The following is a 24,794-nucleotide window of genomic DNA, read 5'->3' as shown; positions in this document are numbered from 1 at the left end:
GAGAGCACATAATCTATCCTGGCAGCTTTGGCATGAGCAATCTCTGGCCATGAATTGCATAAATGCCAGATGGAAGTTCCATCAGCAACCATTACATTCAGAGCACAAACAGACCATCACTGAGCTCTGTGACCTATATTGTCAAAGGACAAATAAACACATATCAGGCACAAATACAGATGCAAACTATACAATAAGAGCAAAAGGTAGAATTGTGTATATGACTTTTGTTCTTGTAAAAAGTTGGTTTGTGATTGCATCTATAATTTAAGATGTAATTACTGAAAATTTAAGATGTCATTTCTCCCATCAAAAATTGAAATAATTGGTTTCAGCTCCCACTACCACTGACCCAGGTGTCACTACATCTTCTGCTATGCGATATATAATTACTGAAAATATAAGAATTACAGTATCTCTGATTCTAATTTTTCAGATAAGAAGTTAACAACCTAACAAACCAGAATTAATTCCAGACCAGACCAACCCAACCAAAACCAAGATGAACCAATACCTCTCAGTGGAGCATCTGCATTCAGGCTAGCATTAAGTGGAAGGTGTTAGAAATGACAGGAGTCATGCCATGGACAGACAGATAGGATTAGAAGTACTGAGCATATGTAGTAGTTCACATGATAAATAACTATCATTCGTAAATGACTTACTGTGTTAAGAGAAGATATTTGGATGATAATCCATGATTTAAAGTTGAAACCCCTACAGGCACAAATTATAGAGGTGGGATCGGACACTTCTCCAGTTCTCCATTTTATCAAACAAAAATGGTCCTAAAAATTGAGACTTCTATTTGACCTTCGCTCAGACCTTCGCTCAAAGTAAATATCTTCATGTCAAGAATTTTAATGTCCTCTAGCCCCTCATTTAGTTTAACAGAACCCAACAAATTCTAGATGGGCATATGTTATCCCAGCTAGCAACCAAGGAAACAATTAAAACAATCAACTTTTGATAACATATGTGTGCCCACTTTTTATTAATTTGTACGATAAGTTCTGCTGACCATCTTTACATTAACTGTGATTTTTGCTTAGAATGGTGGACAATGGATGGACAGTGCTTTGACAACAACTGTGATAAATATGAGTTGTAATAAATATGCTGATGTTGTAGCCATTCGCTTGTTTATTGTGATGCTGCTCGTTTGCTACCAGTGTGCAAAACAGTTTAAAATATAATATAAAACAAAACATGATCTTTATTTGTGCTAACCAGTGAAACAAACAGGAAGCAACCCATATAACATTATCATAAATGAATATAGAGCATCTAAGTACGTGCAACCCCAGAATACAGTTGGCATGCCATTGCGCATACCTTCCTATTTTTAGTTCTTGACATAATAACCATATGAAATGAGAAATCTACTTTGTCAAACAAGCATCCAAACGCATCATTAAATCAACCGGCTCAGAAACTGCGCTCATAAACTCATGATCCTTCAATAACTCGGCCATAGCATCGGGAAACAAGCATACCTCCAAATCCATGCTTCCCCTACCCTCCCACCCAGGATACAGTGACAGCTTCCCGTCTTGCTTATTTGCATACCACTGCCTGTTGACACTGGCTTCCCCCACCCAAAATCACACTCATACATTTCAAATTGGGGTCCGCTGCCAATGTGCACAGCATTTTGGTTGTAAGAGCTTAGCTTGAGAATTGTCGGATCGGCCATCCATGCACATACCTTGTTTCTTATTGAGGAGTCATCATGTGCTGCAATGGCACGGTTCACATGCCATGCTGCCCAACCAAGATCGTGGTCTAGAATCTCTCGCACACTTGCAACAGCTTTTGTCACATAAATGCTGCTACCAAAGTAGTATGGTGAGAGAGGCGGTTGCAGTCTCGGGCGGTTCTGAATTGCCAGCTGACAGGTCGTCTGAGCATCTGGCGGCAGATGACGGGCCCGAGTAATAGATCGCCACACTAATGAGGCTAGAGCTTGAAAAGAAGAAATAGTGCCTACAGAACCATAAAGAGTTGAAGATAGATCTAATTAATTTAAATAAAATAATTGTTCTAGAGCAGTAGTTTCATATAAAATTGCTCTATTATTTATTTTATTTTTATTTTTTGAAAGATTTGACAGTGGCTAAAATTGCTCTATTATTAATAAATTAAATTTGATCATTCTAGCTATGATTCAACTGGTATTAGCCATGAAAAATCAGAGGGTTCTCAGGTGAAATTATATCAGACATTCAGATTTCACCAAAAGGTAGCCGAAGTCAAGGGTAATTTCAGTATTATTTCAGATTCAATTGGTAACAAGGATCCGCCAAAATAACAAAACAGAACTCTTCATTTCATTTCCCTCAACTAAACTAATTGCCAGTGGAGAAAGACTACTATGCAAAATTCCTATAACTAGGCCTTTAATTTGAGCTAATACCTTCTCGACACTCTAGGTTTGCTCTAGCCTTGAGTTTGGCGATCGACTCAGGAGAAAAGTGGAACAACTTCTCCCGCATTGGAGGAGACACAAACCTCTCAATAAATTGGGTTGGAGACGAAAAAGGAAGCTTGATAGGAGGATTTCCAAATCCATCCATGAAGAACTTCTCATGAACTGGCGGTCGTGAAAGCACATACTCTATTGCGGCAGCTTTGGCGCGTGCAATCTCTGCCCATGAATTCCAGAAATGCCAGATGGAAGTTCCATCAGCAACCATTACGTTCAGAGCACAGCCCAAAAACACACCATCACTGAGCTCTGTCACCTATGCTCTCAAACGACAGATAAACACACATCAGGTACAAATACAGATGCAACTACACTACTGCAGTTATAGCAAAAGATAGAATTATGTAGAGAAATTTATATATACACCCATCAAAACATTGTGATTTAGATATTTCCCCATCAATACTTTAAATTTAGTTATTTCCCCATCTAAACTTACTCATTTTATTAATATCCCCATTCCTTCATTTAATCACTTAAAAATACAACTTAATATTATTAAAATTTTAAATTGACGGTTTTACCCTTACTCCCTCCTGTGCGATAAGTGCTTGCCCCTGTTCATCCAAAATCTGGTTAGTTGCTCTGACTTCGTTTTTCTTCCTAGCCCTGTTTGCTAAAATGTGCAGTCCTTGTACTGCCTCTCTTCTCATGTACCGGATGGCGACCCTGTTTTCCAAGTTCCTAAACAAGTTGATACACCTCGCAATGGGTTCTGCTGCACACCAGGAGCTGAGATCCTCTAAACTTTTACCAGTAACATGGTTTACCAGAATCTTGCAATTTGAGACTATTAGGAACTTATCACTGCACTCAAACCGGTACGGTGCCTGACATACCATTAGTGTGCTGTGGAGTGCCATAGCCTCTGCCATGAGGGGGTCTTGTGCTACCATGGGTTCCATTATCATGTACAATAGCTTTCTTTGAGAATTGCAAGCTGTCATACCCCATCCAGTCCTCTTGTTAACATCCCACGATGAGTCAGTTAGTAAGACCGTGTGATGGGGTGGAATGCTTTGGGGCTCTATGGTTGGTGTGCATAAGCCATCAAGGTCATGAGCTGAGAGTCAGGGGCCTGAGTGAGAACACATATTGTGCACAAAAGTCAACAAAAGTGCACAAAAGTGAACTTAAAATATGCAAAAAATGTTGCCCTAGGTGAGAGAGAGGCTCGAGCTGTCGAGTATCTCAAGCTCTAGAACACAAGTGCACAATATGAATTTTCCTTTACATTACTCAAGTGAGGTATTCGGCAATGGTCTCCAGGCTTGACTACTTCAAATTGCTTTGTAACCACATCATATGGATTTTGCATAAAACAAAGGAAAAGGGAGGGTAGCGAAGGAGAGGAAGAATTAGATGGGGGTAAAGCTGTAAATTTAAAGTTTTAATAATATTAAGTTGTATTTTTAAGTGATTAAATGAAGGAATGGGGATATTAATAAAATGAGTAAGTTTAGATGGGGAAATAACTAAATTTAAAGTATTGATGGGGAAATATCTAAATCCCAAAGTTTTGATGGGTGTATATATAAATTTCTCAATTATGTATATGACCTTTGTTCTTCTAAAATATTGGGGGAATTTCATGTATCCCCCTCAAAAACTTCAATATTACGTATCCCTCCTCAAAAGTTTCTAATTTCATATTTGTCCATCAAATTAAAAAAAAAATCACATATATACCCAATCCATCAACCTTCTAAATTCATTATTCCCATTTTACACTTATAAGAACTAAAATAAATTAAAGCAAGCTTCTTCTACTGATTGCATTTATAGTTCATGGTTTCTCCCATCAAAATTGAAATAATTGCCTTCAGCTCCCACTACCACTGACGAAAGTATCCCTATATCTTCTTAGATGGGACAGATTAATTTACTGAAATTTAAGAATTGTTGTATCTCTGTTTCGGATTTTTCTGATTATAGTTCCCATTAGGGCTGCACAAAAAATTCGTAGTTTGTGATTGGATTCGAGTTTGATTCGAAAAAGTTCGTAAAAAATTTGATTCGAGATAGTTCGAAATTAATTCAACCCAAATTCAAACTGGACCTGATTCGTTCGAAATAGGTTCGCGGAGTATTCTACTTTGAATGTCAAAGTAACGTGAACTGTTAATTTCCGCTGATGACTTATGTTCGCTGATGACTTAAAAGTTAAAACATAAGGCCACCCAGCCATAAGTCATAACTCGTAAGTCGTAACTCCCACTCTCAGTTCTAAAACCCTAGACGACTTTCACCTCCTGCTTTCGGCGACGACGATCACTCTTTCTTAAAAAATTGAGTTCGTAAGCTAAGTGCTGGACTGACTTAAATTTTTGGATCATGATAACAATCCCCGCGTCTATCTCCGCAAAAAATCCCGCATAAACTGTCAAAAAAGTCATGGGGGACCGCTCAAATCATTAATACTCCGCAGATACTATTAGTATTTAACTTGAAGCATCAAAGTATTTATCGTGGATTTGCAAAGTATTAATCTATATGCAATGATCTCTATTTATGACTGAATAAATCAATCCATTAATTGTCCCCGCAAAAAATTTCTTTTTTTTTGAATTGTCCCCGCACAACTGGGGACCATTAAATAAACAATCCCCTCATAAATACTTGTCAGTTATCCCCGCACAAAATTTCTTTTTTTTTGGATTGTCCCCGCACAACTGGGGACCATTAAATAAACAATCTTCTCATCCAATGATAAATACTTCTCACACATAATGATAAATATTTTATGTTACATAGATAAATATTTTATGTTACATAGATAAAAACTTCTCAGACATAATTGCAATTTTCAGTAAAACATCAATGATAAATACTCTAAGACATAATGATAAATACTCTATGTTATATGGATAAATACTCTATGTTACAAAGATAAATATTTTATGTTACATAGATAAATATTTCTCAAACATAATTGCACTTACAGTAAAACATCAATGATAAATACTCTCATGTATAATGATAAATACTTTATATTACATGGATAAATACTTTATGTTACATAGATCAATAATTCTCAAACATAATTGCAACTTACAGTAAACATCAATGATAAATACTCTCAGACATAATGATAAATACTTTATGTTATATGGATAAATACTTTATGTTACATGGATAAATACTTCTCAGAAATAACAAATAAACATTTATTAACGGGGATTGTTATTAGATAACAGTATAATTAATGCGGAAATTGTTTTTAAAGGAATAATTAATGCGGGAATTGTTATTAGAGGAAAACATAATTAATGCGGGGATTGGTATTAAATGACAGTCTAATTTAATTCGGGGATAAATGGAAATTTTTAGTGAAATAAGTGAGGGGATATATAGCAGTTAAGGAAGAGAGAGAGTGTGGGGATAAATGGGGGGACAGGGGTGGGGGGATTAGTATAATTATTCTAAATTTTTATTTATAACATAAAGAATTTCAAAAATTCACACAAAAGATCATTTTTCAGTTTTCAATAATCTCGGATCATAATTCATAACCTAATAATCTAGGGTGTCAATGACACCTGTTTATCCTACCCATATCGTATTCGATAAAACAGATATGGATAAGACTTTTTTTTCATTAACTTATTGAGTTTGTGTATGGGTAAGGATTTTATTTCGTTTATCAAACAGATGTGAATATGGATAAATGTTATTTCGTACTCGTTGGATAATGGATAATTATATAAAATAAATAATATTATAAGAAGAATATTATGCTAAATATTTTATTTTTTTATTTGAATTTTTTATTATTTAGTTAAGGAATTGAATTTGTTAGAATAAATATTTGTGATTTTGATTTTTTTTAATTTTGCTTAATAAAAAACTATTACTTAGAATTAATTGTACATTGATATTTTTAATTTTATATTAGTAATTGTGATTCCATATGTATGACATGATAAGTTTTGATGATTTATTTGTAAAAATAATAAAACTATTATATCTGTATTATTCATTATTCGCTCACTACCTTTTTATTATCTACTAAACTTAACGGGTATGGATAGAGTAGGATAAGACAAATTCTTAACGGGTATGGATAAGATCAATTCTTAGTGGGTATGGGTATGAAAATGGTTTCACCCTACTCATATCGTACCCATTGACACCCCTAAGGTCCTAACCTAACCACTAAATGCATCGTTGTTCAAATACTAACCTCAAAATTATTATTTTGCTCCAACTTAATATATAAAATTTCAAATCTATCCAAAATTCAAAGTTATTTTTAAATCTACCAAATTGCAAAATAATTTGACAGTTTGGAAAAAAATTTTACCAATTAGATAAATTCAATGTTTTAGATATATATTATTTAATTTTATTGTTATTTTTCAGATCTTAGAAGTTTAATCGTCGATAGCTCTAAATTAATTTTTATTACAAAGAAATTCAATTTAATTAGATATATATTATTTTATTTATAGTTATTTTTCACCGAAGACCCTGAAAGTTTAATCACCAATAGTCCTAAATTAATTTTTGTTACAAAGAAGTCCAATTTAGTTAGGTCAATCGAATTTTATTTTGCAATGGTATTAATTCAAACTTTTAGATATATATTATTTTATTTTATAGTTATTTTCACTGAAAACCCTAGAAATTTAATCGCCGATAATCCTAAATTATTTTTTATTACAAAGTTATTAAGAAAATAAAATAAATAGCACACTTGTTAGTTTAGCGTAATTTAGTGTATTTAGCGTAATTAGCATAATTTAGTGTACTAGTGTATTTTAGTATAATTAGCTTAATTTAGCGTAATTAGTGTAATTTAGTATAGTTAGTGTAATTTAGCGTAATTCAGCATAATTTAATATAATTAGTGTAATTTAACAAAGTTAAGAGTAAATTAGTATAATTAGCATAATTTAACATAATTAGTGTAATTTAACATAATTAGTGTAATTTAACATAATTGGCGTAACTTAGCATAGTTAGCATAATTTAGTGAAGGTAACGTATTTTAGCGAATTCAGCATAATTTAGCGTAGTTAAGCATAATTTAGTATAATTAGCATAATTTAACATAATTAGCATAATTAGTGTAATTTAGCGTAATTTAGTGTAATTAGCATAATTCAGTGTATTCGTATTTTAGTATAATTAGTATAATTTAGTATAATTAGCGTAATTTAGCGTAGTTAAGTGTAATTAGCGTTATCTAGTATATTTGAGTGTAATTATTGTCATTTAGCGTAATTAGCATAATTTAGTGTAGCTATCATAATTTAACGTAGTTAGCGTATTTTAGCGTAATTCAGTGTAATTTAGTATAATTAGCATAGTTAAGCATAAATTAGTATAATTAGCGTAATTTAACGTAATTAGCATAACTTATCATAGTTAGCATAATTTAGTTTAGTTAGCGTACTTTAGCATAATTTAGAGTAATTTAGTATAATTAGCATAATTTAACGTAATTAGCGTAATTAGTGTAATTTGGCATAATTTAGTGTAAGTAAAAGTGTGTAAAACAGCTTCATTTAATGAAACCAGTTGCATATATGCTACTTCAAAAATAATATAAAACAAAACAGGTCTTCATTTGTACCAACCAGTGAAATAAACAGGAAACGGGCAAGGCTTATAACATTTTCATAAATGAACATAGATAGAGCATATAAGTACGTGCAAGTGCAACCGAGAATACAGTTGGCATGCCATTGCATACCTTCCTATCTTTAGTTCTCGACGTAATTATCATATGAAATCTACTTTGTCAAACAAGCATCCAACCGCACCTTTAAATCAACAGGCTCAGAAACTGCGCTCATAAATTCATGATCCTTCAACAACTCGGCCATGGCATCGGGAAACAAGCACACCTCCAAATCCATGCTTCCCCTACCCTCCCACCCAGGATACAGTGAGAACTTCCCGTCTACCTTATTTGCAGTACCACTGCCTGTCGACACCGGTTTCCCCCACCCAAAATCACACTCGTACATTTCAAATCGGGGTCCGCTGCCAATGTACACAGCATTTTGGTTGAAAGAGCTTAGCCTGAGAATTATTGGATCGGTCATCCATTCACGTACCTTGTTTCTTATTGAGGAGTCATCATGTGCAGAAATGGCACGGTTCACAAGCCATGCAGACCACCCGAGATCATGGTCTAGAATCTCTCGCACACTTTCAACAGCCTTTGTCACAAAAATGCTGCTACCAAAGTAGTAAGGTGAGAGAGGTGGTTGCAGTCTCGAGCGGTTCTGAATTGCCAGCTGAAAGGTTGTCTGTGCATCTAGTGGCATATGACGGGCCCGAGTGATAGATCGCCACACCAATGAGGCTAGGGCTTGAAAAGAAGAAATAGTGCCTACAGAGACACAAAGAGTTAAAAGATAGATCTAACTAACTTAAATCCAATTAATAATTGTTTTATAGCAGTAACTTCATTTAATTTTGCTTTATTTTTTGACAGCAATTGTACTGATTGAAGGAATTGATCATTCTAGCTATGATTCAACAGGTATATATATAAACATACAAAATCAGAGGTTTCTCAGGTAAAATTGCATTCGACATTCAGATTTCACCAAAAGTGAACCGAAGTGAAGGGGAATTTTAGTATTATGTCAGTTCTATGGTACCAAACATGGACCAAAATTAGATAACCGAACTCTTGATATTGTTTCCCTCAACTTAATTATATATTTAGAAAGAGTCCTATGCAAAGTTTCAAAAATAGGCCTTTGATTTGAGCTAGTACCTACCTTCTCCGCACTCTTGGTTTGCTCTAGCCTTGAGTCTGGCAATCGACTCAGGAGAGAAGTGGAACAACCTCTCCCGTATTGGAGGAGACACAAGTCGCTCGATAAATTGGGTTGGCGAAGAAATAGGAAGCTTGATAGGAGGATCTCCAAATCCATCAAAGAAGAACTTTTCATGAACCACCGGTCGTGAAAGCACATAGTCTATCCCAGCAGCTTTGGCGCGAGCGATCTCTGCCCATGAATTCCAGAAATGCCAGATAGAAGTACCATCAGCAACCATTACGTTCAGAGCACAGCCCACAAACACACCATCATGGAGTTGTGTGACCTGTATTTCTCAAAGGACAATAAACACAGATCAGGTACAAATACAGATGCAATCATCATGCAACTACACTACTGCAGTAATAGTAAAAGGTAAAATTATGCATATGAACTTTGTTCTTGTAAAATTTTAATTAGTGATAGCATTTATAACCAATGACAGGACATAGTTTCTCCCATCAAAATTGAAATAATTGCCTGCAACTCCCACTACCGCTACGGAAGTGTCACCAGGGGCAGAGGTAGGTAAAAAAATAATTAGAAGAGTACATACCTGGCTGTAGCGGAAAAAGGGAAAAAATGCCAAATTAAGTGATAGTATTTTATCTGGCTGTAGCATTTCAACCACCGTAAAAGAACATATTAAGTGTAACCATTTTTAAAACCATAACATATAAATGTCAAATGTGAATAAAATCATATTGTTTGATCATTTTTAATTGCAGCTTTTTGCCAAGCTAAATCATCCTTTCCACGTTCCTCTTATATCCCTTTTATTTTCATATTTTTTTCATTTTAAGAAAACTTCTTGAATTGTAAAGAGTGTGCAAACAAAATATTTCCCTTCTCTTTAATTTAAAAAAAAATTAGTATTACAAAATAGAAAAAATATGCATTTGTTTTATAGGACAAACTGGACTAGTAATCAGTCAACTTTGGTCAAATTGGAGATATGAAGCCATAATATGTTCAGTTTTGTATCAAAATGAGCCAAGTGTCTTAGTTTGGACAAAGAAACGAAAGTTCAGTGGTTAAAAATTTAAAAAGTTGCTGAATGAAAAAGTTGAACGCTGTTTAGGGTGTGCTCCAGAACCTGTCGCGCAGAGGAAGGGGACGGGAGACGAAGGGAGGGTAACACGGCTCGTGTTACTCTGTCTACACCCCGAATCAGGGGGTACGAATTTTGGAAGCTTTCAACTTAGAGTTGACCCTGCAACAGTAGCGTTTCCCCTTCCTCTCCTCTCCGATTTCTTCGTTCTGGAGCGAGTAACCATGGCGGGCAGCTCCGGTCTGCCTTCGTCTCTCCTTCCTTACCTTTAATGAGGGGTTTGTGGAGCACGCCCTTAAAAGACAAAAAGGTTTTTCCCGAAAATGTACCTGTACAACGAGAAGCGGTTTACAGCAACCGTCAAAGCTAACAGCTCCATCAAGTGGGAAAAGCTCTTTTAGCACCTCTGGCGAATCCCTGTCATAGTATGATGCCACGTCAGCAATCGTGACTCGTTCCGCAACAGCTCGAATGATCTCCGCCCCATTCGATCCTGGTACTAGCTCTAATTCCACAAACGTGGCCTGACCATCGCAAGTGACTTTCAGGCGGCCTGAGAAAGGGTAGAAGTGATGTAGGGCTTCTTCTAAGGAATCTTTCAACAACTCAAAGATTTCTTTGAAAGAGAGGTGAGGAGGTTTAGCAAATAGGAGGCCTTTTTGTATGTATTGTGCATTGAGCAAGGCCAGCTCCCATGGGGTGAACTGAATCAGACGTGGTGCAAGGGGATTTGCTGTGTATTTGATTTGGTATGTATCAGTGATTCTAACGGGAGGATTTGTAGACGTCATTGGATTTTTTAAGCAGGAGAGTATAGGCGACACCGAAAGTTGGGCCTTGGTTCGTGCGTTTGATTGACATATGAGAGCAAGCGAGAGAGGAGAGAGGTGTATACGGTATACCTTATCTACAAAGTAGATTTGATTTGATTTGGAGGAGAGTTGAAATGACTCCATATTTGGTGTCTTCATTATATTTTTATTTTTAAAAATTAAAAAATTAAAATAAAATCGTTGAATATGATTAATGTTATTTTCTTAATATGCTCATAAACATTTTAACTTTGTTTTCATGTGAACTAATAAGGTGAAAAACCAACGTCTAGAAATTATATACATATAGTACATTTTTTACAATCTCTTGATAACAATCAAAACAAAGTTGAAATGTCGTAATATTTTACATGTGCATAGATAAAATGATATAGATCATATCCAACGGTTTCATTTTGACTTTTAAGTTTCAAATTTTTAGTTATTAAAGTTTTTAAAAATGGAGGCACGATGGAGGTACAAAAAACGAAGGCATTTGAACCCTCCTCTTTGATTTGATGATACATATACGGGAAACTAGTGTTTACCAAACGGATCGGGTCGGATCTCAGAACCCGTTCGGGCAACGGTTTCCACAATTTTTGGGTCCAATGGGTTTACGGGTTAGCTTGGATCAGGTCCGATGGGTTCCATTTAGGAGAGTTGGACCAAATCCGTACTAAATCATTGGTCCAAAATTAGCATAGATCTGTTCGGATCTAGTCCGAGTCTAGTTTATGTTTTTTTTTTTTAAACAGTGGACTGTTTTTGACCGAAACTGGTCTATTTCTAGTTACTGTTTAATCCAATCTGTTTGGTTCGGTCCGGATTTAGACGGGTCTTGGGTTGGTCTGGGTCAGGGATTTGGGCGGATTGGGTTTTTGATAATCTAGTTCAAAAAACCGGTTCAAATTCTTGCTAAATCCGACCCTAAGGTTAGTCCGGATCAGTTCGGAAATCTAGCTAGAATCGGACTGGTTCATAAGCAGTCTACAATTCGGCCGAGTCGGATCTGACCCGCTCGAATTTTTTCAATTCACTACGCGAAACAAATATAGACTGAAAGCACATGCTTGACATTGTTTTCACTAACGAATTATGACTGAGGGGGACCGGGTCCAGTGAGGATCCGAATTATGACTGAGGGAGACCGCGAAATCAAGAACAACCTACCTTTCTTGGAAGTTCACATGGGTGGGGGACGAGTCCCTATCCTCTGAGATATCTCATATTTTGCGTGACCAACGTGTCCGGTGCCTATTCGGGGGTGACGTAGGGCCAGTATTATTTGAGCTTTGAGATTTGCGCAGAACGTATTACAACGGTTGAGATTTTCCAAAAAGTCACGCAAAATATGAGATATCTCAGAGGATGCGAATTCGTTGGGGACTGGGGGTGGATATTCATTGTTCAACCAGTTTCTGGGATTACTATAAATTGATCTTTTTGTCACGACTTTCAAAAGCTATTTCGTATCCTAACTATTTGCGTACCAGTCCAGCTAGAAAAAATCAAAATGATTAACATCAACTTGATCCGAACAGTCGACCTGGAATTTTTTTTATAAACCATAATTAGAATACGTTTTTTATAAAAATTATAAGAACCGAAATGTCATTTCGGTCCTTTTATTTTTAGGATCGAATTATGATTTCGGTTCTAACTGTTTTCACATATTTCGAAAAAAATACATTGAAAAATTGTCAAAAAAAAAAAAAAGATTCTGAACCGAAATGTCATTTCGGTTCTTATGATTTTCGTAAAAAAAATAATCATGTTGATTTCATAAAAAAAAATTATAATTATGGTTTATAAAAAAATTGGTCAGAACTGACCTTATTAATTAAAACATTTTCTTTCTGGAAAAATTAGACATAAGCCCTTTCATTAGAATATAAAATGCTGAATACAAAAGTTCAAATGTAAAGTAGACAGAAAATAAAGCTACCCAAAAAAACAATACCATGAAAGATCCCAGTAGCACACATGGCATCCTCAGCTAGGTATTGAACTTCATAAAAAAGCAGTATCAAAATTTTAGCCATGAATTCAATCGCATCATTGACCATATGCAAAACACACCTTATTAAGACATTTAATTTGAGAAAAAAAATTAATAGTTTTAATGGATTTGGAATCCCACATGAAGTCGGCCTATATTATATTTAAGAAAGAAGAATAAATTAATGGATATGACTAATTATTTGTATTAATATTTGCCAATGAAAATTTATTTTTATAAAATGATTTACTTGTATTAATTATGTTGGATCTTTAATTAATCTAATGTTGAAGAGACTACATTACTTTGAATGTGCCTGTTAGTCCGTACTATAGATTCATATCTTCGTTTTTTAATTGTTCAAATATTCTATCTGAACTATTTCAACATGATTATTGTATGAAAATATACTTTGAGATTATATTTTTATATTTCTTAAAAAAATTTATATTTTTTAAATAGATAGAAAATCACTTGATCTAAAGATTAAAGATTATCCTCTTTAGTAATTTTTTATCTATCTTAAAAATATAAGAAAATTAAAAAAGAATGATCTGTAATTACATTTTTCATAGGATGAACTAAACTACAATTTTATTCTTAATTTCTCCCAAGAATGCGTCGAAAATGTCCAACAAATTAATGTCAGATCTCGATCAGATATACATTATGATATTTAAAATACCATGCAACTTTACTACCTCCTTAAAATATAAATCAGCCACATTTCTTATTTTCGGTCGGCGTCAACAAATTCTAATTATAAATCATTTTTGCGCAAATATATATGTAAAGCTAAAATTCTTTTACAGCACATTATATGCATCTGTCATGCTTCTATTTAATTTGTGCTTCATGTCAAATCATATATAACATAATCAAAATTGATAATTATTTGCAAAAGAACATAAGATTCCTGAGGCATATATAGTTGGCGCGGGAAACACTGACATTAAGAAAATGATATTTCAATTCTATGATCAATTAAAAAATTTAACAAGTTTGAAAAAACTTTAAAAAAAAAAAACAAAATTCACTCGTGGTACTCGTTGTACTCGAGCTAGTGCTTTCAATTAAAGGTCCACAAGCAATTAAAGGTCTTAGTGCGTTTGATGGAGATGTGAAAGAGAGGACAAATAAAGGTGTATACCTTGGGGGACCTTTGCTCTCTCCCTCTCTCTCAGATCTCAATCAAACACACGCAAAGTCAAACTTTGCGAGTCGCCTACGCTCCAGCTTCAAAAATCCAATGGGCAATGGCATCTACATTTCCTACCGTTAGCATCACTGATACTTACCAAATCAAATGCACAGCAAATCCCCTTGCGCCTCGTCTGATCCAGTTGACAACATGGGAGCTGGCCTTGCTCAATGCACAATACATACAGAAAGGCCTCCTCTTTGTTAAGCCTCCTCACCTCTATTTCAAAGAAATCTTTCGGTTGTTGAAAGATTCCTTAGAAGAAGCCCTACATCACTTCTACCATTTCTCAGGCCGCCTGAAGGTCACTTGCGATGGTCAGGCCACGTTTGTCGAGCTAGAGCTAGTCCCTGGATCAGATGGGGCGGAGATCATACAAGCTGTTGCGGAGCAAATCACGGTTGCTGACGTGGCATCATACTATGACCGGGATTCGCCAGAGGTGCTAAAAGAGCTTTTCCCACTTGATGGGGCTGTTAGCTTTGACGGCTGCTGTAAACCGCTTCTCGTTGTACAGGTGTATATTTGGGAAAATTACCTTTTTTTTTTAAAAAAAAAATATCGTTCAACTTTTATGCAACTTTTAACCATAGTAGGAATTATCGGTATTGGGATCGGATCGGATCGAGATCAGCTCAGGATTAGTTTTTTTTTTTTTTAATAATTTGCTACGTGAGAATCAGCTCAGGATCGGATCGGAACCGGCCAATACGGATCCGGATCGGTATCGACCGATTTTTGCAACTATGCTTTTAACCACTGAACTTCCGTTCTTTTTCCTAACTAAAACACTTGGCTCATTTTGATTCAATACTGAACAAATTACGGCTTCATTTCTCAAATTTCCTGATTACTTGTCCAGTTTGTCCTATAAATAGAGAATAATTATTTCAATCCCCACACTCCAGTACTCCCATTGTACCCCCATCTCTTAAACAGATTTTAACTTCCCATAAACTAACTTAACTAACTAATTTATTCAAAACACTAGTATAAATACTTGGAAGATAATAAATTAATACTTGCAAATTAAGATATTAATACTTGCAAATTAAGATATTAATACTTGCATGTCTAACTTGATATAACTATATGGAGGGACCACTCAAACTACATGGGGGAGAAGAATCATACACATTTTTAGAGGTGGGTTTTTTTTTTCTTTTTTTCAATATCTTCCACATTTCTCACATTCTATGAGGAATTTTGCGAATCTCAAACCACGAATGTATTCTACGCAATTTTATCTTTCAAATGAGATCCATGATGACGTACTTTTGGATTCATCGTCACACAAGTATTTATACCTCATTGTGCAAGTAATTATACCGCATCATACAAGTATTTATACCTATACTTGTAAGTATTTATCCCCAATCGTGGACCCCGCATCTCCGCATCACATTTCCCTAATCGTCCATGCGTCAACTTTTCTCTAACAAAAATAGTTGACCACATAGGTATAAATACTTCAGTGCATAGATATAAATACTTGTAATACTTGATATTAATACTTTTAAATGTCAGCAGTGTCATATGTGAAAAATACTAGGTATAAATACTTAAATGACGAGTTATAAATACTTGTATTATGACGAGGTATAAATACTTGTATTATGACGAACCCGAAAGTATGTCATCATGGATCTCATTTGAAAGATAAAATTGTGTAGAAGACGTTCGTGGTTTTAGATTCGCAAAATTTCTTATAGATCATGAGAAATGTGGACAAGATTGAACAAATAAAATTGGGGGTATAATGGGGGGATGAGAGTGCGGGTACTCGTATCATCTCCCATAAATAAATGCAATTTTTTTCTATTTTTATAATACTAATTTTATTGTGAAGTAAAGAGAAGGAAAATATTTTGTTTGCACACTCTTTAATATTCAGTAAGTTTTCTTAAAATGAAAAAAATAATTATCTTGGCAAAAAGGTGCAAAAATGACCAAACAATATGATTTTATTCACATTTGGCATTTATATGCTATGGATTTAAAATTGTTACACTTAATAAGTTCTTTAAGGGTCGTTGAAATGTTACAGCCAGATAAAAGTCTAAATTCTTAGAACCATTAAATAATGGATTATTTGTTGGAACTTTATTTGAAAACTCAAAATTCCAACTCAATATTTTATATTTGATTAAAATATTCATTTGTGATATATGAAAATTAAAGGGTTAAATCAAATAAGTATTTCTTTAATGGTGAGTTATTTTGCTAATTATCACCATTATTGTGTTAATGACTTTTACTGTTACACCTCTTCATAGCATCTTTATGATGCGTTTCTTTTCATTTTATAATTATCATTAATTAACATTAAGTCTCTTGACTGGATCTATATAATTACAGATGTTCCCCTCTGTTTGATACGGAGAAGAGAAATAAAAATAAATAGTCTCCTTTTGATACAATCCTGGAGATATCTCTCTCCTTTGTTCGTTTGTATCCGAAAAAAATAAAACCAAATATGTTTCTTTGATTAGCTCCCACAGAAAGTCTCATTTGATTGATTCTCCATTTGTATTTTATCCCAATTAATCAAATTCTGATCTATGCTGGATATTGTGAAGTTATCGTCAGTTGCTTCCATGGCGTGCCTAAGGAGCAACAACCCCGGATTATCTTGGTTGCGATTCCATCTTGCACGATGAGACGGAATACGCTTAAGGAAAGTGTTTCGTACACGATCCGGGTAACTCTATTTCAATTTGATTTATTTTAATTAATTTCTAACTATCCGAATATTCTGAAAATTTATACCAACAATCTTAAGTGTAATCCATGATTCGGATAGTTAAATAGTATAGATTAATTATATTATTTGTAGTTCTAATAAACTGAGTCGAATTTTGATTATATAGATTATCTGTTTACTCCATTAATCAGCTGGTAGTGATTAGAATATATGAAGCATAAAGTATCTGTACCAACGAATTTAACCATGAAATAATGAAATAAATAACAGGCTACAATACCTTTAATAAAATTACAATAGTTCATGTTGTACTATGAAATTTCTTAATATATTCAAAAATCTGAAATTAAATTCGGTCATTTTTAATTAAGTAGCATTTAGATTAGTTTAAGTTTTATATGTGCACCAAATTATAATTATATGATCCCAATTATTCTGATAGGATTTCTATCAATTTGATTTTGTAATATATTTAGTCGTTAATTTGATTAAATTCTAATTGGAAAATTAGATTATTATTGTAATTAAGTTATTATTCAATTTCTAACTGGAAAAGAAAATAATTTTTATCTAATGAGACTGCAAAAATTTATAAGGAGAGAGACATGTAAGATCTCTCTGTTTTTGGTATGAGAGTAGTAAAATGAATTATAGAGTAATTAAGAAACTATGTTATATATGTTATGTAGAATAAAGAACAACAATTAATTATATTCAACATTGAAAGTTATAAATCATAGATCTCTGAATTTAGTCAAAAAAAAAAAATCATAAGATTATGATGATATGATAAATAATTATCTGTAAGTTTGATTTTATATATACCTTATAATTTAGATAATAACGATGCTTAAGTAATTAATCGTTGATCTATAAATCCAGAATTTGATAAATATAATTTGGAACATTTATTATATTTCTATATATTCTCTTTCTTCAATCTTTACCGTTGAAGAAAATTAATTGAAGAGACTTTATTTGGCATCTTTTCTTATTTGGTATTCCAAGAAAGAAAATAAAAACTTTCCTTTAATTGATCTTATTATTTTACCTCAATAATAACTGAAATAAAATCTTATTTCTTACTAGACATTATAAATTTCTTACTGTCTAAATATGATTCTAATAAATTGAAATATGATTTTATTAAGATTAAATCAATCAATTAGATTTTCAGTTTATTTATCTAGAAAAGAAGAAATGAAAAATTATTTGGTCAATATTAATAATTGGACTGGTAAATATTAATAACTGAATTTATTTGTAAAAAAAAATAAAAAAATTTAGAGTTATTGGAAAATAATTTTTTCAGGGTCTTTGGTTTACAATAACCATAGAATAAAATAATAGAAATGAATAACGTAAGCATTGATATTGACTCTTGTCATAATCATTAATTCTTATATTTTATAACCAACGAAATAATTATTTATTATAGTAAAAAAAAAACTGAAAGACTAAAAATTATAAATGCCCTTATAATTATTACCATTGTAATTATGAATCAATTACAACCACCTTGGTTATTCCCTTAATGCTCCCGAAAAAAAAAATAGATAGTAATAAGTAATGAGGATTCAAATCATCTTTATGATTAATTAAACAAATAATTAATGAATGAATACATCTCATTATTATTCATCGGTTTTTGGTTATATAAATATTCATGTTATTATGACCCGAATGTTTATTTATATGGTTTATCCAAAGAAGAAAGTAAACTCATTAAGAAGGCTTCACCGTTAAATAATATTCAAAATATGCTATGATTAATTAATTAGTAAAATTTATAAATATTACAAAATGTTATCAAATTGTACAAGTGAATGTTTTAGTGTTCGTTCATGTGCATGACAATGACCATATGTTACGGTTTAGTAAGATATGGAAAATAATATAAAAATATATTAATTAAGCAATAAAATAATTAAAAGAATACAATCATATATATTGATGATTAACTTATAAGAGATCATATTGAACTCATTGCTTATGAATGATATATATTATTGTCGATAAGACAATATATTGTATTAGTAACATGATTTTTACTTATAGTGTAAGTAACTAATGAAATGAATTATATAATGTTCAGACGTTGAACAGTAGATCTTGCATACAGCTATTCTTGCCTATTTCTAGAGGTCCGAAATAAGTAAATAAATGATATTATTTCACATATATAACAGAAGATATCGTGTGAAACTTTAATAATCAATGAAATATTAAATCAATATTACACAATATATATATATCATTACTGAGATGATAAAATCATTTGATTGACTTCTGTCATAGTATATTTTTTATGACAATCAATATTAATTTGAATGCATTAAATATGCACAATATTTGAGCATTTATTATAAGAAATAATTAGAAAAATAATATTCTTATTTTTCTCATGTATAGCAGAAAATGTGGGGGTTTATATACTTATTGAAATATTTAATGCACCTTGAAAATGTGGGGGTTTATATACGAATAATGATATATGTAATTAATTTTATGTAGCATGATGCTATGATGTTATAAATAATTAATTCATGAAATTATTAATATGATTCATGAAGATTATTATTCATCACAGATAAATGAAGTAAAGGAAAAAAAATGATAATTTATTGATATGAAAATATTGATGATGGACTAAAATTAAAGTCCTCGTATAAATTTTATCGAGGGGGATGGGTGCTAGCCCTAATGGGTTTTCTTACGGTGGCAACCCAATCTCTGATAGGCGATCCCTTGATAGAGATTTAATGGGTAATAACAAACCGATAAGTTGATCAAAAGAGCGCACACTTTTAAGGAGCATTGACTCCAACCCCATCCCTATGGTGAGTGTGCTCTATGTAGATGGTAGATTGAGCAATTTAGCTCTTAATGAGAACCGAGGCGGTAATTTCCATAGGATATGAATCTACACATATCCTTGGTAGGAACTCACCTATATGAGAGTGTCTGTAACGGCCGCGGTGCGAGGCATGGGTAAGCCTTTAAGACTCTCATGAAAATTCAAGACTTGCGTAAGGCCATTAATGCGCATACCGCGACGAGAAGCTCCATGTTGTGTGTGTGGTGATTGAATTTTTGGATAAAAGGAACGAGTTCAAGACATAGTTCACTCTGTTTCCTCCAAATTAAAGCTATTAATACTAGATGAAGTTCAAAGTTTCTAAACTACTTCATCGATGCACAATATTAATATCCAGCAATTTGTTTCTGTATAATCTTTCATTTGATATTCTTAAATTTTGAGTTTTGTGGGGGATTGTTGGAACTTTATTTGAAAACTCAAAATTCCAACTCAATATTTTATATTTGATTAAAATATTCATTTGTGATATATGAAAATTAAAGGGTTAAATCAAATAAGTATTTCTTTAATGGTGAGTTATTTTGCTAATTATCACCATTATTGTGTTAATGACTTTTACTGTTACACCTCTTCATAGCATCTTTATGATGCGTTTCTTTTCATTTTATAATTATCATTAATCAACATTAAGTCTCTTGACTGGATCTATATAATTACAGATGTTCCCTTCTGTTTGATACGGAGAAGAGAAATAAAAATAAATAGTCTCCTTTTGATACAATCCTGGAGATATCTCTCCTTTGTTCGTTTGTATCCGAAAAAAATAAAACCAAATATGTTTCTTTGATTAGCTCCCACAGAAAGTCTCCTTTGATTGATTCTCCATTTGTATTTTATCCCAATTAATTAAATTCTGATCTATGCTGGATATTGTGGAGTTATCGTCAGTTGCTTTCATGGCGTGTCTAAGGAGCAACAACCCCGGATTATCTTGGTTGTGGTTCCATCTTGCACGATGAGACGGAATACGCTTAAGGAAAGTGTTTCGTACACGATCCGGGTAACTCTATTTCAATTTGATTTATTTTAATTAATTTCTAACTATCCGAATATTCTGAAAATTTATACCAACATTATCATCCTAATGCCTAGCTTAATTGTCTTTTAATTTGAAACAATAAGTCATTTGGCAATATTAGTTATTAATCATTTGCAAGTTATCCTTCTATCGAGTGAATCTTATCAATATTAGTTATTAATTTACTGTTAGGCTGAATGTGGATGCTCCAATGAGAGATAGGCTCATGCTCATCTGGGTTTTGGCTTGGTTCGTTCAAGTTCAAGTTCAAGTTTAGGATTAATTCTGTGTATGGGGTTATTTATCTGAAAAATCCGACTCAGAGATACAAGTATACAACAATTCTTAAATTTCAGTAAATTATTGTCCCATAGAATATGTAGTGACATTCTAGGGGCAGGCCATAGGGTACTCATTTTTTTTCCAGGCGCCAACCGACTTGTTATTTTTTTTCCCGCACAGCCCAGTTTTTTTTTTCCTTTTTTGCTATAGCTAGGGGTGTTCAAATGGTTCGGTTTATTTGGTTTTGAACCGAACCGGTAAGATTCGGTTTAAATGGTTCGGTTGAATTGGTTCGGTTCGGTTGATTTTGTGACTTAGTTCGGTTTAAATGGTTCGGTTCGGTTTTGATTTCTCAAAACCGATTAAACCGAACCGACCGATTTTATTGATAGGGTCAAGACTTCTAGTATTATTTTGGTTCATTAATCAAAACCGAAGTTTAAATTGGTTCATTAATCAAAACCAAAGTTTAAATTGAGTATTATAGATGTATTGAGTTTTGATTTTTGAGAAAGTTCGGTTCAACCGAACAAACCGAAATTTAAATCGGTTTAAATGGTTCGGTTTTAATTCGGTTTGCTATTTTAGTTCGGTCGGTTTGGTTGGATTTTCAAACTTCGGTTTTAAGTTCGGTTTGATTATTTTAGTTCGGTTTAAACCGAACCGACCGTTTGAACACCCCTAGCTATAGCCCAGGTCTGTGGGAGCTGTGACACTTTTGCCCCCCCCCCCCCCCCCGTGAGGCTGTGACACTTTCGTCAGTGGTAGTAAGAGCTGAAGGCAATATTTTAATTTGATGGGCGAAACCATGTCACGTAATTGGTTATAAATGCAATCACAAATTTTACATGACCAAAGATCATATGCATAATTTTACCTTTTGCTATTATTGCAATAGTGTAGTTGCATGATGATTGCATCTGTATTAGTACCTGATCTGTGTTTATTTGTCCTTTGAGAAATACAGGTCACAGAGCTCAGTGATGGTGTGTTTGTGGGCTGTGCTCTGAACGTAATGGTTGCTGATGGTACTTCTATCTGGCATTTCTGGAATTCATGGGCAGAGATCGCTCGCGCCAAAGCTGCTGGGATAGACTATGTGCTTTCACGACCGCCGGTTCATTAAAAGTTCTTCGTGGATGGATTTGGAGATCCTCCTATCAAGCTTCCATTTTCTTCTCCAACCGAATTTATCGAGAGGCGTGTGTCTCCTCCAATACGGGAGAGGTTATTCCACTTTTCTCCTGAGTCAATCGCCAGACTCAAGGCTAGAGCAAACCAAGAGTGTGAAGAAGGTACTACCGTACTAGCTCAAATTAAAGACCGATTTGTTGGAATTTGCATAGAAGTCCTAATTTTCAAATAGGTAATTAATATATTGAGAGAACCACATCGAGAGTTTTGTTATCTTATTTTGGTGGATGTTTGTTACCTATTGAAACTGAAATTCCCCTTAACCTTGGTGAACCTTTGGTGAAAAATCTGAATGTCTGATACAATTTTATCTAAGAAAACTCTGATTTTGTATGACTATATACCTGTAGAATCATAAGCTCTTGAACTCTTTTTGGAATTGCTATCAGAAGTAGAGCAAAATTATATGAACTACTACTCTAAACTATTATTGTATTTAAGTTAATTAGATCTAATTTTGAACTCTTTTTGGTTTTGCAGGCAATATTTCTTCTTTTCAAGCTCTTGCCTCGTTGATGTGGCGATCTATCACTCGGGCCCGTCATCTACCAGAAGATGCTCAGACAACCTTTCTGCTGGCAATTCAAAACCGCCCGAGACTGCAACCACCTCTCTCACCAGACTACTTTGGTAACAGCATTAATGTGATAAAAACTGCTGCATCTGTGCAAGAGATTCTCGATCATGATCTCGGGTGGGCAGCATGGCTTGTGAACCGTACCATCGCTGCACATGATGACTCCTCGATAAAAAGCAACGTACGTGCATGGATGGCAGACCCGGCAATTTTCAAACAAATTGCTTTCATCCAACATCCTGTGTACATTGCCAATGGACCCCGATTTGAAATGTATGAGTGTGATTTTGGGTGGGGGAAGCCGGTGTCAGTAGGCAGTGGCACTGCAAATAAGTTTAATGGCAAGTTATCGTTGTATCCTGGGTGGGAGGGTAGGGGAAGCATGGACTTGGAGGTGTGCTTGTTGCCCGACACCATGGTCGAGTTATTGAAGGATGATGAGTTTATGAGCGCAATTTCTGAGCCTGTTGATTTGAAGGTGCGATTGGATGCTTGTTTGACAAGGGATATTTCATATGGTAATTATTTCGTCAAGAACTAAAGATAGGAATGTATGCAATGGCATGCCAAGTTGCCAACTGTGTTCTCAGGTTGCACATACTTAATTAATGCTCTACGTTCATTTATGAGAATGTTATATGCTTTGCCTGTTAATTTCCTGCTTGTTTCATTAGTTGGCACAAATGGAACAATGTTTTACTTTTATATATATTATTGTTTTGTTTGGGCGAACACGAACCAAATGAAGTAGTCGGAACGATACCGAACACGGCCCAATTATTGATCTGGAAGGTAAGTGGATCGGTTTGGGCCACATCCAAGCTCGATTCGGTACGGCCTGTCGTTATTTTGTTTTGTTGTTTTATTCTTTTTTGTTTCAAAGAAACATGTGGTGTTTTCAACCCTTAATTAACTTTTGAAATGTACATTACCGTTTGTCATGCACTGTGGCTAAATTGTTGGAATAATGTGAGGTTCTTGTTCTGGACTTCTCGTGACACACATCTTTGGATTTTTCTCAAAGCATAAATGCTGGCTTGGTTTATTGATGCATTTTGCTGCCTATTATATATGTAAGGGAGCAGTGTAGGTCCGATGGTCACAATTCAATTTTCGTGGTGGAATGGGGTGGGCCGGGTGGCTCTTGATAAAGGGTCAATTGTGCTTAGGAGTCGTAATGAGAGGTGGGAAAGAAAAACAAAGAGCGGGTTTAATTGATGAATCGGTTATAGAATTGATTTAATATGGATTTGGCTTGACCGCTTCATTAATCAAGTGATTGATCTAAAATCGAGGATCCAACGGTATCGCTGCACATCGAACCCAAATTAGATTCGATGGACATCGAACCTACACTGCTCCCATTACGTAATGCTATCTGTGAACTTCGTCATTCATTCGTCGCACAATTAAGTTGACTTGATCCCAATATTACACTCAAAACAAAACAAAAAATTCATGCGAAGAGAGAACTACACATAATATTTTTCTTTTCTTTTTTAATAAAGCGGAGATACCACCAGTTTCATTGCAAAACTCAAATATTTATACAAAAGCAGAGAAATACAATATCTAAAATAGTATACTATACAAAATATATAAACAGCGATTAAGAACCGTAAAGACTCATAATAATCATGCAAAATGGTAATAATAGATGAAACAAATAGTCCACTAAAGCAATTAAGAAGTGTCACTCATAACTACAGCACTAATACTAGCATAGAAACTAGAAACTTCATTAGAAGAATCAACATTAAGCCAGCAACAGCATCAATTGCATCGAACTCAACCCTATCACG

The 24,794-nt window shown here is 33.9% G+C and overlaps 3 protein-coding genes across 5 annotated transcripts; 2 read left to right on the top strand and 1 right to left on the bottom strand.

Annotated features, from left to right (window-relative positions):
- Window positions 1-1,198: 1,198 nt before the first annotated feature.
- Window positions 1,199-11,182, bottom strand: LOC144564535 (putative acetyltransferase At3g50280). Of its 3 annotated transcripts, none has more exons than XM_078314131.1 (3): window positions 10,651-11,182; window positions 2,417-2,744; window positions 1,199-1,986 (listed from the first exon to the last, which is right to left on the bottom strand). In XM_078314131.1, exons 1-3 carry the CDS (start codon window positions 11,110-11,112, stop codon window positions 1,460-1,462), a joined length of 1,317 nt encoding a protein of 438 aa, XP_078170257.1. In that variant the 5' UTR covers window positions 11,113-11,182; the 3' UTR covers window positions 1,199-1,459. The 3 variants fall into 3 exon arrangements, with proteins under 3 accessions (XP_078170257.1, XP_078170258.1, XP_078170256.1); XM_078314132.1 differs by lacking the exon at window positions 10,651-11,182 and adding an exon at window positions 3,013-3,688; XM_078314130.1 differs by lacking the exons at window positions 1,199-1,986; window positions 2,417-2,744 and adding exons at window positions 8,074-8,831; window positions 9,229-9,556 and having other exon boundaries at window positions 10,651-11,178.
- A 3,167-nt stretch (window positions 11,183-14,349) lies between these two features.
- Window positions 14,350-23,646, top strand: LOC144564355 (putative acetyltransferase At3g50280). Its single transcript, XM_078313962.1, has 3 exons — window positions 14,350-14,853; window positions 22,189-22,516; window positions 22,896-23,646. The coding sequence occupies exons 1-2, from the start codon at window positions 14,392-14,394 to the stop codon at window positions 22,345-22,347; spliced, it is 621 nt and encodes a 206-aa protein (XP_078170088.1). The 5' UTR covers window positions 14,350-14,391; the 3' UTR covers window positions 22,348-22,516; window positions 22,896-23,646.
- LOC144563903 (BAHD acyltransferase DCR-like) lies at window positions 22,361-23,533 on the top strand. The gene is made up of 2 exons (XM_078313368.1): window positions 22,361-22,448; window positions 22,896-23,533. Exons 1-2 carry the CDS (start codon window positions 22,361-22,363, stop codon window positions 23,531-23,533), a joined length of 726 nt encoding a protein of 241 aa, XP_078169494.1.
- Window positions 23,647-24,794: the final 1,148 nt, after the last annotated feature.

Source organism: Carex rostrata, chromosome 13 (genome assembly GCF_964058835.1).
Source record: "Carex rostrata chromosome 13, lpCarRost1.2, whole genome shotgun sequence".
In the NCBI taxonomy this organism is placed as follows: Eukaryota; Viridiplantae; Streptophyta; class Magnoliopsida; order Poales; family Cyperaceae; genus Carex; species Carex rostrata.
This window is presented reverse-complemented; position numbering and strand designations above follow the sequence as displayed.

What these genes read in the sequence shown, in the direction of transcription:
- LOC144564535 (XM_078314130.1), bottom strand. Translation starts at nt 11,112, where the DNA reads ATGACGTCTACAAATCCTCCCGTTAGAATCACTGATACATACCAAATC. An exon ending in AACCGCTTCTCGTTGTACAG is followed by an intron (nt 9,557 to 10,650) that starts GTACATTTTCGG and finishes TGAGAAATACAG; the next exon opens with GTCACACAACTCCATGATGG. An exon ending in AAACCAAGAGTGCGGAGAAG is followed by an intron (nt 8,832 to 9,228) that starts GTAGGTACTAGC and finishes GTGTCTCTGTAG; the next exon opens with GCACTATTTCTTCTTTTCAA.
- LOC144564355 (XM_078313962.1), top strand. Translation starts at nt 14,392, where the DNA reads ATGGCATCTACATTTCCTACCGTTAGCATCACTGATACTTACCAAATC. An exon ending in AACCGCTTCTCGTTGTACAG is followed by an intron (nt 14,854 to 22,188) that starts GTGTATATTTGG and finishes TGAGAAATACAG; the next exon opens with GTCACAGAGCTCAGTGATGG.
- LOC144563903 (XM_078313368.1), top strand. Translation starts at nt 22,361, where the DNA reads ATGGATTTGGAGATCCTCCTATCAAGCTTCCATTTTCTTCTCCAACCG. An exon ending in TCTCCTCCAATACGGGAGAG is followed by an intron (nt 22,449 to 22,895) that starts GTTATTCCACTT and finishes TTGGTTTTGCAG; the next exon opens with GCAATATTTCTTCTTTTCAA.